This window comes from Dendrobates tinctorius, unplaced genomic scaffold, assembly GCF_039654945.1.
Source record: "Dendrobates tinctorius isolate UK_male_01 unplaced genomic scaffold, ASM3965494v1 ptg000087l, whole genome shotgun sequence".
Taxonomy (NCBI): Eukaryota; Metazoa; Chordata; class Amphibia; order Anura; family Dendrobatidae; genus Dendrobates; species Dendrobates tinctorius.
In genome coordinates, this window is record NW_027361755.1 from 10627653 (window position 1) to 10643463 (window position 15811).

Consider the following 15811-nt stretch of genomic DNA (forward strand, 5'->3'; position numbering starts at 1 on the left):
ATCAATCACTTTTGTGAAGAGCTCTGAATAGACGTTCATATCAACGAATGTGGTATTTTGATCTTTTAATCTACAGTTAATGGCTTTTGAATTCTGTGATGTGTAATATATATTCAGTGCTTACTTAGACAGCACTCCAGCTAGAAAGACCTGTGGACCAGTCTTTAATGGTGCTGCAGTTCAGTATAGTGCAACCTCCACCGGGGTTCCTGGTGAGGGAAGAGAGGTTGCACACACAGTGTAGCAACACTGTGCAGCAGTACAGGTGTCACAGGTAACGAAAGAGTGGTCAGACAAGCCAAGTCATACACTGTCAGGAGCAGAAGTACCAACGGTCACCGCAATGCACATAGTCAGAGACTAGCCATAAGTCAGCCTAACAGGAACGTGGTATCCAAAACGAGAGATGTAAGACGTGGTCAGGGTACAAGCCAGTGAGTCAAAGCCAGTTGGAGAACGCGGTATCAGGGATGGAACACAAGAGGCAGAGATCAGGCTAAGTCATACACTGTAAGGAAACCACAAACGCTCACTAAGGCCGGTTTCACACTAGCGCATTTTATGCGCGCGCACGGCCGGGGGTAGCTCCGCCCCCGATCCGGCTCTCTGCCCGGCGTGCCCGCCCCTTCCTTGTAGCGCCGCCTCCTAGCGGACAGCGGCGCCTGCGATCGGCGCACCCTATCTTTAGCATAGGGTGCGCCGATCGTGCGCAGGCCGTGCGCTAGTTGCGCTTTGACCTGCGCTGCGCACTTTTGACGGTGCGCCGTGCGCGCCAAAATCGAACTTTTCGGATTTTGGCGCGCACGGCGCACCGTCATAAGTGCGCAGCGCAGGTCAAAGCGCAACTAGCGCACGACCTGCGCACGATCGGCGCACCCTATGCTAAAGATAGGGTGCGCCGATCGCAGGCGCCGCCGTCCGCTATATACACACAAAAAATTAAGAGACCACCACGTCAAAACCCTGTCATGGGTAGCCCATTCTCCAGACCTGAACCCCATTGAAAACCTCAGGAATGTAATCAAGAGGATGATGGATAGTCACAAGCCATCAAACAAAGAACTGCTTACATTTTTGTGCCAGAAGGTGGCGTAGCATGCAAAGACGCATGAAAGCTGTTTTTAAAAATCATGGTTATTCCACAAAATATTGATTTCTGAACTCTTCCTGAGTTAAAACATTAGTATTGTTGTTTCTACATGATTATGAACTTGTTTTCTTTGCATTATTTGAGGTCTGAAAGCACTGTTGTTTTTTTTTTTTTAATTTTGACCATTTCTCCTTTTAAGAAAAAAAATACAAAATTTATTGCTTGGAAATTCGAAGACATGTTGTCAGAAGTTTGTAGACTAAAAGAACAATTTATATTTTACTACAAAATATACCTATAAAGAGAAATCAGACAGACCGAACATTTGAAAGTGGTCTCAATTTTTCCAGAGCTGTATATAGAATAGATAGAAATATATATAAATGAGTAAAATAAATATTTGAGTGACATATGTAATGAGTGTAGTGTGTGTGGCTTACTGTACATATATTAGTAATAAATAAATTACAGAAAAAAATGATGTTGGAGTCCCCAAAATTTTGTTAACCAGCTGAGGAAAAAGTGGACCTCTGAGGGCTGATGTTTATAGTCTGTGAAGCGGGTAATAAACATTGACCTTCCCAGGCTATTATTATCAGCACACAGCTGTATACTTAGCCTTTACTGATTATTAAAATTGGGGACCCCAAAAAATATGATGTGGTCCCCCAATAATTAATATCCAGCAAAGACTAGGCAGGCATCTGGGGGCTGATATTAATAGGCTATGAAGGGGCCATGGATATTGGCCCCATCCCAGACAAAAAGCATCAGTTCTCAGCCATCCCAGACATGACACATCCAAAAGATTCACCAATTATGGCGCTTAGCCTTCAATCTTCCCACTTGCCTTGGTGTGTTGGCAACTGGGATAATAGTGTTGGGGTTGATGTCAGCTTTGTATTGGCAGCCTAAGGGCTCGCTCCCACATGTGATTAAATCGGACAAATGCAATCCGATTAAAAATCGGATTGCATTCGGACCAATTTAATCCTATTCTTCTGTTCTCAATTGCGTTTTTTTCCTGCTCCGATCGGATCATGATGGGACAATAAAAAAATTGCACCATGCTGCGATTCATGCTGAATTCAGATCGCATGCATCCATATAAGTCTATAGGTGAGTGTGAAACATCGCACTGCACTCGGATATCACCTGAGTTCAGTGCGATTCCCGGCAGCAGAGGAGAAGAAGAAATTAATTTCTTCATCTCCTCCATAGCTGTGCTGCGATCCTGTCATGGGAGAGGATCAGAACACAGAGCACTGACACGCTGCCCCAGCTTGCTGCAGAGAAAACTCTAACTAGACTTAAATTCTATGTTAATATTCATACAATTCAGTGAAAGTTCCTAGAGAGAATACCCAGTGACTTCGCTCACAATTTCCTTAATTATGTCCCCATCTCTACAATTTTTGTAAACATTTTCTATTGCTTGAAACTTCAAACCTTTGTCATTTTGATTGTGTGTTCTTTTTAAATGTGCATCACTAAACCTATTTTAACCCCTTCACCCCCAAGGGTGGTTTGCACGTTCATGACCGGGCCAATTTTTACAATTCTGACCACTGTACCTTTATGAGGTCATAACTCTGGAACGCTTCCATTGATCCCGGTGATTCTGACATTGTTTTCTCGTGACATATTGTACTTCATGTTAGTGGTAAAATTTCATTCAAATAACTTGCGTTTATTTGTGAAAAAAATGGAAATTTGGCAAAAATTTTGAAAATTTCGCAATTTTCCAACTTTGAATTTTTATGCCCTTAAATCACAGAGATACGGCACACAAAAAACTTGATAAGTAACATTTCCCACATGTTTACTTTACATCAGCACAATTTTGGAACCAAAATTTTTTTTTGTTAGGAAGTTATAAGGGTTAAAAGTTGACCAGCGATTTCTCATTTTTACAACACCATTTTATTTTTAGGACCACATCACATTTGAAGCCACTTTGAGGGGTCTATATGATAGAAAATACCCAAAAGTGACACCAATCTAAAAACTGCACCCCTTAAGGTGCTCAAAAGCACATTCAAGAAGTTTATTAACCCATTAGGTGCGTCACAGGAATTATTTTGAATATTTAAAAAGAAATGAACATCTAACTTTTTTTCACAAAAAAAATACTTCAGGTTCAATTTTTTTTATTTTACCAAGGGTAACAGGAGAAATTGGACTGCAAAAGTTATTGTGCAATTTGTCCTGAGTACGCTGATACCTGATTTGTGGGGGGGAACGACTGTTTCGGCGCATGGCAGAGCTCAGAATGGAAGGCGCGCCGTTTGACTTTTTCAATGCAAAATTGGCTGGAATTCAGATCGGACGCCATGTCACGTTTGGAGAGTCCCTGATGTACCTAAACAGTGGAAACCCCCTACAAGTGACCCTATTTTGGAAACTAGACCCCCCAAGGAACTTATCTAGATATGTGGTGAGAACTTTGAACCCACAAGGGCTTTACAGAAGTTTATAACGTACAGCGGTACAATTAAAAAATCATATTTTTTCCACAAAAATGATCTTTTCACCCCAATTTTTATTTTCCCAAGGGTAACAGGACTCTAAAAATTATTGTGCAATTTGTCCTGAGTACGCTGATACCCCACATGTGGGGGTAAACCACTAATTGGGCACATGGCAGAGCTCGGAAGGGAAGCAGTGCCATTTGACGTTTTTGGCTGGAATTGAGATCGGACACCATGTCGCATTTGGAAAACCCCTGATGTACCAAAACAGTGGAAACCCCCCACAATTGACACCATTTTGGAAACTAGACCCCCTAAGGAACTTATCTAGATGTGTGGTGAGAACTTTGAACCCCCATGGGCTTCACAGAAGTTTATAATGCCCGGGCGTGAAAATAAATAATTCGTATTTTTTCCACAAACATGATCTTTTAGTCACCATTTTTTTTATTTTCCCAAGGGTACCAGGAGAAATTGGACCCCAAAAGTTGTTGCCCAATTTGTCCTGAGTATGCTGATACCCCATATGTGGGAGAAAACTACTGTATGGGCACACGTCGGGGCTCGGAAGGGAAGTAGTGACGTTTTGGAATGCAGACTTTGATGGAATGGTCTGCGGGTGTCATGTTGCCTTTGGAGAGCCCCTAATGTACCTAAACAGTGGAAACCCCCCACAAATGACACTATTTTGTAAACTAGACCCCCCAAGGAACTTATCTAGATGTGTGGTGAGCACTTTGAACCCCCCAGTGCTTCACAGAAGTTTATAACGCCCGGGCGTGAAAATAAAAAATTCATATTTTTTCCACAAACATGATCTTTTAGTCACCATTTTTTTATTTTCCCAAGGGTACCAGGAGAAATTGGACCCCAAAAGTTGTTGTCCAATTTGTCCTGAGTATGCTGATACCCCATATGTGGGAGAAAACTACTGTATGGACACACGTCGGGGCTCGGAAGGGAAGCAGTGACGTTTTGGAATGCAGACTTTGATGGAATGGTCTGCGGGTGTCATGTGCGTTTGGAGAGCCCCTGATGTACCTAAACTATTGAAATTCCCCACAAGTGACCCCATTTTGGACACTAGACCCCCACGGAACTTATCTAGATGTGTGGTGAGCACTTTGAACCCCCAAGTGTTTCACAGAAGTTTATAACACTCGGACGTGAAAATAAAAAAATCATTTTTTTCCACAAAAATGATATTTTTGCCCCCAATTTTTTATTTTCCTAAGGGTAACAGGAGAAATTGGACCCCAAAAATTGTTTTGCAATTTGTCCTGAGTAGGCCGATACCCTACATGTAGGGGTAAAACACTGTTTGGGCGCATGGCAGAGCTTGGAAGGGAAGGAGCACCATTTGACTTTTTCAACTCAGAATTGGCTGGAATTGAGATCAGATGCCATGTTGCATTTGGAGAGCCCCTGATGTGCCCAAACAGTGGAAACCCCCAATTATAACTCCAACCCTAACCCCAACACACCCCTAACCCTAATCTGAGCCCTAACCCTAGCCCTAACCCTAACCCTAGCCCTAACCCTAACCCTAGCCCCAACCCTAGCCCTAACCCTAGCCCTAACCCTAAGGCTGTGTGCACACGCTGCGGATTTTGCTGCGGTTCCGCAGCGGTTTTGGCTGCTGCGGACCCGCAGCAGTTTTTGCTGTGGTGTACAGTACCATGATTCCCTATGGGAATCAAAAACCGCAGTGCAGACGGTGCGGAATTTTCCGCGCGGATAATCTGTGGTTTTCAATCCGCAGAAAGAATTGACATGTCAATTCTTTCTGCGGATTCTCCTGCGGTTTGCCATCTCCTCTATTGAGGAGATGAAAAACCGCAGGACAAAACCACAGAGCAATCCGCAGGTAAAACCGCAGGTCTTTTGACCTGCGGTTTCACCTGCGGATTTTACAAAATCCGCGCGGATGAATCCGCACCTAATCCGCAGCGTGTGCACACAGCCTTACCCTAACGGGAAAATGGAGATAAATACTTTTTTTTTTAGTTTTATTATTTTTTCCTAACTAAGGGGGTGATAACGGGGGGTTTGACTTACTATTTATGGCGGTTTTTATGTTTGGCGGCTGTCACACGCTAAAAGACGCTTTTTATTGTAAAATAGTTTTTGCATCACCACATTTTGAGAGCTATAATTTTTCCGTATTTTGACCCACTGAGTCATGTGAGGTCTTATTTTTTGCGGGACGAGTTGACGTTTTTATTAGTACCATTTTCGGGCACGTGACATTTTTTGATCGCTTTTTATTCCTATTTTTGTGACGCAGAATGAACAAAACCAGCGTTTCATGAATTTCTTTTGGGGGGGTGCGTTTACACCGTTCCGCGTGCGGTAAAATTGATAAAGCGGTTTTATTCTTCGGGTCAGTACGGTTACAGCGATACCTCATTTAGGTTTTTTTTATGTTTTTGTCGGTTTTATGCAATGAAAACTATTTTATATAAAAAATAATTATTTTTGCATCGCTTTATTCTGCGAGCTATAACTTTTTTATTTTTTCGCTGATGATGCTGTGTGGTGGCTCGTTTTTTGCGGGACAAGATGAAGTTTTCAGCGGTACCATGGATATTTATATGCGTCTTTTTAATCGCGCGTTATTACACTTTTTGTTTGGCGGTATGATAATAAATCATTATTTTTTGCTTTGTTTTTTATTTTTATTTTTTAAGGGGTTCGCTAAAAGGGTTAACTAATGGGACAGTTTTATAGGGCGGGTCATTACGGATGCGGCGATACCTAATATGTGAACTTTTATTGGTTTTTTTTTTATTATTTCCAAAAAATGGATTTATTGAGGGAATATTTTTTTTTTTTTTCTAATTTATTTGGCGATTTTTTTGAATTTATTTTTACATTTTTTTTTAATTTTTTTTTTTACTTTATTACATAGTCCCAGGTGGGACATCACTGTCCTGTGACAGATCGCTGATCTGTCACATCACAGATCACTGTGACAGATCAGCAATCTGTCACAGGCATTGAAGAAGACTTCCTCTTGCCTGCGCTTTGCAGGCACTGAGGAAGCCAGCTTCCTCAGGTCCCCGAAGGCCCCCGTCGCCATCTTGGATTCGGGGGCCTGGAGGATAGGAGTCCCCCGCAGCAGCGCTGCACATTGCGCTGCCGTGGGGGGCTCAGGGAAGCACGGAGGGAGCCCCCTCCCTGCCGATGCTTCCCTTTAACTCCCGGTACACCGCGATCATGTTTGATCGCGGTGTGCAAGGGGTTAACGTGTCGGGGGCGGTCCGTGACCGCCCCTGACACATAGTGCCGGATGTCAGCTGTGATAATCAGCTGACACCCGGCCGCGATCAGCGGCGCTCACCACGTGGGCGCCGCTGATCGCGGTAGACGTACTATCCCGTCCACGGTCATACGGGCCCGGGTACCGTGGACGGGATAGTACGTCGCATGTCAGGAAGGGGTTAATGTTATAAATATGCTATCGAAGCCTGGTCTTTAATTTGCACATAGTTATGCCACCAATGATCTGAATATGGACAGATTTTAAATCTAGTTGGAATTAGCTCAATCTTGTTATTAATGTTATATTACTTGTACGAGTACATCTTCCTTCTGTTAGAGAAGAATCACAGGATAGTAGACTACTATGGAGTGTAATCCTTAAAACATGATTTTCTATTGAATATATTAAAACTGTACAACTAGTACAAACAATGAAAAACATACAAAGCTGTTAACACGCCTCCTGAAGAAGTTTGAACGAAACGTGTGTTGGGGTGGTGGGGACATGCTATATCATCTCTAAACCTCAGTAAATACTTTTTCAAATTTGGCTGTATTTACTCACTGCTCACCACTGACACTGACTTTTATTTAGATCGATCGCATAGTCATATTATTACATCTTACACTTTTTGCTCTAGGCTTTAACTATCGCTGGTGCATCGCTAGGTGTAACGGTACCCTTAGTCAATTACATTTCTGTGAAATCAACCTGCCAGTTATGAAGCAACACAGATTGTGAATCAATTTCTCCTGCTGTTATGCAAATGGAAGAGACAACAGCTAGAAATGACAAGCAATTAGCAAGACAACCCCTATAAAAGGAGTGCTTCTGCAGGGGGTGATCACATACCATTTCTCTGTCCTCATCCTTTTTGGTTGTTGTTCTGGTCAGTTTTGCATTTTGTCATTGCGCCCACCCCTAGGGGTACTGTACAGTAGCATGAGGCAGTGTCTACAACCCACAGAAGTTGCTCAGATAGTGCAGCTCATCCAGGATGGCATATCAATTTGAGCTGTGTTAAGAAGGGTAGTTATGTGTGTCAGCACAGTGTACAAAGCATGGAGTAGATACCAGGAGACAGACCAGTATACCAGGAGACGTGGAGGGGACCGTAGGAGGGCATCAACCCAGTAGCAGGACCACTACCTCCTTTGTGCAGGGAGGAACAGAAATAGCAGTGCAAGAGCCCTGCAAACTGACCTCCAGCAGACCACTAACATCCATGTGTCTGCTCAAACTGTCAAAAACAGACTTCATGAGGGTGGTATGAGGGCCCGACATCCACAAGTAGGTGTTGTGCTTACAGCCCAACACTGTGCAGGGTGAATTGCGTTTGCCAGAAAACACCAAGATTGGTAGATTCAACATTGGCACCCTGTGCTCTTCCTGGATGAGAGCAGGTTCACACTGAGCACATGTGACAGAACAGAGGTGACAGAAACTTGGGATGCTGTGGAGAATGTTCTGCTGCCTGCAACATCCTCTAGCATGACCGGTTTGGCAGTGGGTAAGTAATGGTGTGGGGAGGAATTTCTTTGGAGGGTCACACAGCCCTCCATGTGCTAGAGGTACCGTGACTGCCATTAGGTACCGGGATGAGATCATTAGACCCATTGGGACACCATATGCAGGTGCAGTGGGCCTTAGGTTCCCCCATGGGATGTCCATTTTGATTTACATTGATCATTTTTATGTTTTATTGTTGTCAATGCATTCCATCATGTAATGAATAAAGATTTGCAACTTAAATATTTCATTCAGTGATATCTAGTATGTGGTATTTTAGTGTTCCCTTTATTTTTTGAGCAGTGTATAACCCTTTTTGAGGATTGAGCAATACCTTGAAGGGGGACTCAGCTGATTGTGGAATCTGAATTTCTTCAGCTAAGTCCTTAGTTTCTGCAAGATGCTACGTTATTTCTGCAGTTTATCTTTCGGAGTGTGACCAGCTCCATTTGCGCTTTTTGCTTCAACTTGTGAGAGTTGTGGCTGTTCTTGTTTTATGGATAGATCTATATGTTCAGTTTTCCACTTTAGTTGATTTCATTACTTTAACTATATAAATATACTTTATATAAATACAAAATAGTTATAAGCAAATATAACAGCAGAGATGAAGACTCAGGTATAGCAAAAAATGAAACTGGGTGTGCACACATGAAGTAAGGGAAGGGTCAGTAAGGATGGGCATTTTAAATTACATATATTAATGTATATTAAGTATAAAGGGAACCTCAGATGAAACCTATAATGAACAGGTAATAAAATGTATAAAGCTCATAAAGTCCATAGTGGATTTAAATTAAATCATCCTGCTTACCCATTGTTTCCTCTATTTGGACCACGTAACTTGGTCTTCATCTCTGATTTTATATTTCCTTTACGACTATTTTGTATTGGTGGATTTTTAACTCCATGCCTCTTTAGAAGGATTTAGTGTATTTTAGGAGTTATCCCCCTCTATATCAGTAGGCAGATTCTCTGTCCATGGCCCCTACTATTCTCAAATCTGTTAAATCCTTTAGTTCAGGTGGTGCTGGTTCTATCCCAATATTACAAGTAGCATAGGTCTTGCAAGGGTAGGGGTATTAATGTGGGATATTAGTATCTTCCTTTCTTAGCTGTTACAGGGCAGTTGGGGGCAACAAGAAATTGTGTATCACTGGCTCACACCTATTTTCTCAGAATTATAGCATAAATATTTTGCTACAGTATTGTTACTATGTTGCTGGCTTTCCATCTTGTGTTTGTAAATTGAACAACTAACTGCTGTGGCCATTATATTCAAGGTCACAGACTGTCTTAACTCAATGTTTTTTTTCAACTTTATTATTTAATTTTTTTCATTACTTTCTTTATATTTTTGCTTTCTAGTTTGCCATGGAACCAAACTATTTGCATATATGGCCAAGAAATACATTCATGATGATTGCATTACCTAATTTGGTAAGAAATTAATATTCCTTTATATTGCTTACATTAATGTTCATCACATCTCTTTAAAGAGTTTAACTGGACTTTAATATTGTCGACCTATCTTTACAATAGGTCAGTGCTCCCCAACCTGTATCTCGGGAGCCACATGTGTCTCGCGGTCCCATGAATTGTGGTTCGCGGCTGTCTGCCAACTTGGTGCTTCAGCTCCAGGTCTAGTAAATGGGTCTGAAGAGCACATCTGAAAATGGTGAATTTTGCGGGTAGCCCTGCACAGAAGAACAGATCTGGGTACACATATACTGGTGTTAAGGTACTGTCACACTTAGCGATGCACCAGCGATCCCGACCAGCGATATGACGTGGTCAGGATCGCTGCTACATCGCTAAGTGGTCGCTAGTGAGCTGCCACACAGGCAGATCTCACCAGCGACATCGCAGGGGTCGGGGGTCGCTACTTACCTGTCAGAAGAGGCGATCCTGACGTCCTCCCGCCCGCGTCCACGCATCGCTCATCGTCACAGCAGGAAGCCCAGCAGGGAGCTGACGACGAGAAACTGTCCAGGACGCTCTGGCGCGATCAGAGATAAACAGCGGGGGAGCGGTCGGAGGTAAGTATCACACATAGCGATATCGCTAGCGATATCGCTATAACGTCACAAAAAACAGTGACGTTATAGCGATATTGCTAGCGATATCGCTTAGTGTGACAGGCCCTCTAGGGGTTTAGAGATAATTGAAGTATGGTACACTGGAGACAGGATGATCCTACCTGTCAAAGGAGGTGCTTGAAGCTGGATGTGACAGAGTGTTGGAAAAATACTGAATGGGGGTATTGTGGGAACCCCTGGATCTTGATATTCTGCTTCTAGGTGATTTATGTGGAAAAGCTTTGGTTATCAATATACCCATAATGGGGGCTTTGGTTGTCACTACTGTGAGGGGAGCGGAAGCTGGATGTGGCTCTCAAGATCAGAAAGGTTGGGGACCACTGCAATAGATGATCAATGTCAGATCAGTAGAAGTGTAATTGACATAACATGGGGAATGTATTCTAGCTCCAGGTAAAAATATTTTCTTTATTCTATGTAAATGGTAAAAATTATATCCAAGGCAAATGAATGAAATGCAACGCTTTTCGAATATAGTCCAGTGATCTTTGTAAAAGCTTATTCTGGTGAATAGATATCATCCTTAAATACCCAGGTGAGCAAATCAAAAATAAAACACGTTATTCTGAAAAAAAAATGGTAACAGAAAGGGAAAAAAACAGGATAGGTACAAGTGCTTCTCACTAAATTCGAACATCATCAAAAAGTTATTTTATTTCAGTTCTTCAATGCAAAAAGTGAAACTCATATATTATATAGAGTCATTACAAGCAGAGTGATATATTTCATGTGTTTATTTCTGTTAACGTTGATTATGGCTTACAGACACAGTCAATGAAAACCCAAAAGTCATTATCTCAGTAAATTAGAATACTTTAAAACACAAGGTTGAAAAATTATTTTTAATAAAACTAAAATAAAAAACAACAATATCCCTCACTTCTCCATCGTTCTGTCACACATCGTAATCCATGTCTGGGGGAAAAACAGTTTTCAACCTGGATGGTGCCAAGATGTGATCGTCCAGGCTGAGAACCACTGGTGACTGAACTACTGTATAACTGTGTTTGTTATTTTTAAATAAAAATGTAAAACTGTGTTTAGTCGTATTTCTAATAAAGGACTTTATTCTAGCTGTGTTTTTATTTACCATGTAACTATAGGGTTAGTAATGGATAGGTGTTTCATAGACGCCTCTTCATTAGTAATCTGTGAGCTTGGTGTCACCTGATAATACAAAGGTGACATCAACCCCATTTGCCACTGCTACAGGGCAAGTGGGAAGAGCCAGGCAAAGGGCCAGAATTGGTGCATTCAACAGATGTGCCTTTTCTGGGCAGATACAGGATGCTATTTTTGGGCTGGGAGGAAATATCCATGGCCCCTTACTAGCCTGAGAATACCAGCCCCCAGCTGTCTGCTTTAGCCATGCTGGTTGTCAAAAATGGGGTGACCCCACACCCTTTAAAAATTATTTATAAATAATTTAAAAAAACAGTGTGGGGACCTCTCTATTCTTGATAACCAGCCTTGTTGAAGCTGACAGCTGAGGGTTGCAGCCCCCAGATGTGAGTTTTGTATGGCTGGTTATCAAAAATACACAGGAACCCGGGTTTTTTCTTTAAATTATTTCTTTGCAGTGTAGGAGATGGCTAATGAATACACCCATCAGCCGCTCCTGCTCTCGCTGTTATTAGCAGCAGCAGGTGTCGGATGATGGGAGCTGTAGTCCCATTAGCTGACAACAGTGACCGAAGGTAAACTTTATACCTCCGATCACAGCTGATCGCTCATGCTGTATTGTGACAGCGTGGGAACTGCGGCTCTTTGACCAGCAGGGATAATTTCACCGCCGAGCAGAAGCAGTGTTTGCTGCCCTGCCATGCACATGACAGCAAGACAAACACCAGATGTTCGGGCAGCCGAAACCGAACAGTAACATAGACTTCCTGGTGAAACCCGTGTTCAGTGTCCGTGCTCCAACAGCAGGTGTTCAGTTCGGACGCCGAACTTTACTGTTCGGAGTCGCCCATCTCTACTAGTAATTTAAAATAAAAATATATGCATAAACATATCAAGAATCAAATATATACATATTTTTATAAAATTCTGTAAAAAATACCCGCAGATAACATTAACCCCTTTCCGAATCGGGCGTAATAGTACGCCGATGTCAGACTCCCTCCCTTTGATGTGGGCTACGGCGCTGAACCCACATCTTTTTTGGCACATGTCAGCTGTTTTGAACAGGGTTAGGGTTGGGATTAGAGTTAGGGGTGTTTTGGAGTTAGTTTTGTGGTTAGAGTTATGGTTAGGGTTGGGATTAGGGTTAGGAGTGTGTGGGGGTTAGGATAGGAGTTAGAATTTAGGGGTTTCCACTGTTTAGGCACATCAGGGGGTCTCCAAATGCAACATGGTGCCACCATTGATTCCAGACAATTTTGCATTCAAAAAGTCAAACAGTGCTCCCTGCCTTCCGATTCCCAATGTGTGCCCAAACAGTGGTTTACCCCATCATATGGGGCACCAGCGTACTCAGGACAAATTGAACAACTTTGGGGGTCTAATTTCTACTGTTACCCATGGGAAAATAAAAAAAACTGGGGGCTAAAAAATCATTTTTGTGGAAAAAAAGATTTTTTATTTTCACGGCTCTGCGGTATAAACTTCTGTGAACACTTAGGGGTTCAAAGTGCTCACTGCACATGTAGGTAAGCTCCTTGGGGGGTCTAGTTTCTGAAATGGGGTCACATGTGGGGGGGTTTCTACTGTTTAAGCACATCAAGGACTCTGCAAACGCAATATGAAGCCCGCAGACCATTCCATCAAACTCTGCATTCCAAAACATCACAACTTCCCTTTCAAGCCCCGATGTGTGCCAAAACAGTGAATCCTTCCAACATATAGGATAATCAAGACAAATTGGAAAAAAAATTTTGTGGTCCAATTTCTTCTGTTACCCTTGTGAAAGTAAAAATTTGGAGGTGAAAGCATTTTTGTGGAAAAAATATGATTTTTTATTTTCACGGTCCTATGTTATAAACTTCTGTGAGGCACTTGCTCATCACACATCTAGATAAGTTCCTTGAGGGGTTTAGTTTCCAAAATGATGTCACTTGTGGGGGGTTTCCACTGTTTAGGCACATCAGGGGCTCTCCAAATGCAACATGGCATCCAATCTCAATTCCAGCCAATTCTGCATTGTAAAATTCAAACGGCGCTCCTTCCCTTCCAAGCCCTGCCGTGCGCCAAAACAGTGGTTTACCCCCACATATGGAGTATCGGCGTTGTCAGAAGAAATTGCACAACAAATTTTGTTGTTAATTTTCTGTTTTTACACTTATAATAATAATAATTTTATTTCTATAGCGCTGACATATTCCTCAGCACTTTACATTTCAGAGGGGATTTGTACAGACAATAGACATTACATCATAACAATAATCACATAGATCATAACAGATACCAAGTGTAATGAGGGCCCTGCTTGCAAGCTTACAATCTATGAAGAAAAATGGTAGACACGAAAGGTGGGTGGTAACAGTTGCCTTCATTGTTTGGACCAGCCATAATGTTAAGTGTGTAACAGTACAGACACAGAGGGCTAATAGATGCATAAAGCATGTGGGAACATGATGCTGGGAACCTGGTTATGGTAAAACTTTTGACTGTGTCACACAGGAATAGTTAGGTTAATGCGTTTAGGCGGTGAGCCAGTCTGAATAAATGTGTTTTTAGGGCACACTTAAAATTGTAGGGATTGGGGACTAATCGTATTGACCTGGGAAGCGCATTCCAAAGAATTGGCACAGCATGTGTATAGTCTTGGAGACGGGAGTGGGAGGTTCTCATTATTGAGGATGCTAACCTCAGGTCATCAGCAGAACGGAGGGCTTGGGTAGGGTGGTAGACTGAGACGACGGAGGAGATGTAGGGTGGTGCTGTGGAGTGCTTTGTGGGTGAGGGTAATAAGTTTGTACTGGATTCTGGAGTGGATGGGTAGCCAGTGTAATGACTGGCACAAGGTAGAGGCATCGGTAATTTGGTAAGAGGGAGACCGATTAGAAGAGAGTTACAATAGTCCAGACGAGAATGAATAAGAGAAACAGTGAAAGTTTTTGTGGAGTCAAAAGTAAGAAAAGGTCGAATGCTAAAAATGTTTTTGAGGTGCAGATAACAAGAGCGAGCCAGTGATCGAATGTGGGGTGCGAATGAAAGCTCGAAGTCAAGTATGACCCCAAGACAGTGAGCTGGGGAGTAATAGTGGAACCACACACAGAAATGGCAATGTCGGGCATTGGTGCATTAGTAGAGGGAGGAAACACAAGGAGTTCAGTCTTTGACAAGTTCAGTTTCAGCTATAGTGAGGACATGATGTTAGACACAATGTTTAGACAATCGCTGGTGTTTTCTAAGAAGGCAGGCGTGATGTTAGTTGAAGAAGCATATTATTAGGTGTCATCAGCATAGAGATGGTGCTGGAAACCAAATCTACTGATTGTTTGACCAATAGGAGCAGTGTACAAAGAGAAGAGGAGGAGACCTAGAACCAATCCTTGAGGAACCCCAACAGTAAGGGGAAGATGAGAGGAGGAGGAACCAGCAAAAGATACAGTAAAGAAGCGGTCAGAGAGATAGGAGGAAAACCAGGAGAGAATGGTGTCCTTGATGCCGATGAAGCGGAGCATAGTGAGGAGGAGCTGGTGATCCACAGTCTCGAATGCTGCAGAGAGATCCAAGAGAATTAGCATGGAGTAATGACCATTAAATTTAGTTTTTAGTAGATCATTAGAAACTTTAGTGAGGGCAGTTTCAGTAGAGTGTTAAGAGCGGAAACTGGATTGGAGAGGGTCAAGAAGAGTGTTATCAGAGAGATAGTGGATAAGACGGGAGTGGACCAGGCGTTCCAGGAGTTTGAAGGTGAAGGGAAGATTAGAGACAGGTCTATAGTTAGTGGCACAGTTTTGGTCAAGGGATGTTTTTTAAGTAGTGGATGTATGATGGCATGCTTAAATGAGGAGGGAAAGATAGCAGAAGAGAGAGAGCGGTTAAATATTTTTGTCAGGTGAGCGGTGACAGCAGGGGAAAGGGACTGGAGGAGATGTGACGGAATTGGGTCACTGGTGCAAGTGGTTGGGCGAGAATATGCAAGGAGCCTGCTTACTTCTTCTTCTGTGACTGGCTCAAAATCAGAGAGTGAGCTAGATGCAGTGGGGAGGAAGGAAAAGACATGGTATGAGCTGATTGGGAGATAATTTCCTGTCGGATATGGTCAATTTTTTCTTTGAAGTAATTGGCCAGATCTGCAGCTCGAAGCTCCGTGGTTGGGGCCTGCACTCTTGGGTTGAGTAGGGAATGAAACGTGTCAGAGACGTTTAGGGTTATTGGATAGTGAGGTGATGAGGGTGTTGAAATAGGTTTGTTTGGAGAGGTGAAG

The 15811-nt window shown here is 42.6% G+C and overlaps 1 protein-coding gene across 2 annotated transcripts in view; it reads left to right on the forward strand.

Annotated features, from left to right (window-relative positions):
- Positions 1 to 15811, forward strand: part of KMO (kynurenine 3-monooxygenase) — a 509384-nt gene that overhangs the window by 319860 nt on the left and 173713 nt on the right. For both annotated transcript variants that reach the window (XM_073585735.1, XM_073585736.1), the window contains exon 8: positions 9704 to 9775. In XM_073585735.1, coding sequence (XP_073441836.1) covers positions 9704 to 9775 — 72 coding nt within the window. The remainder of the gene's footprint in view (positions 1 to 9703; positions 9776 to 15811) is intronic.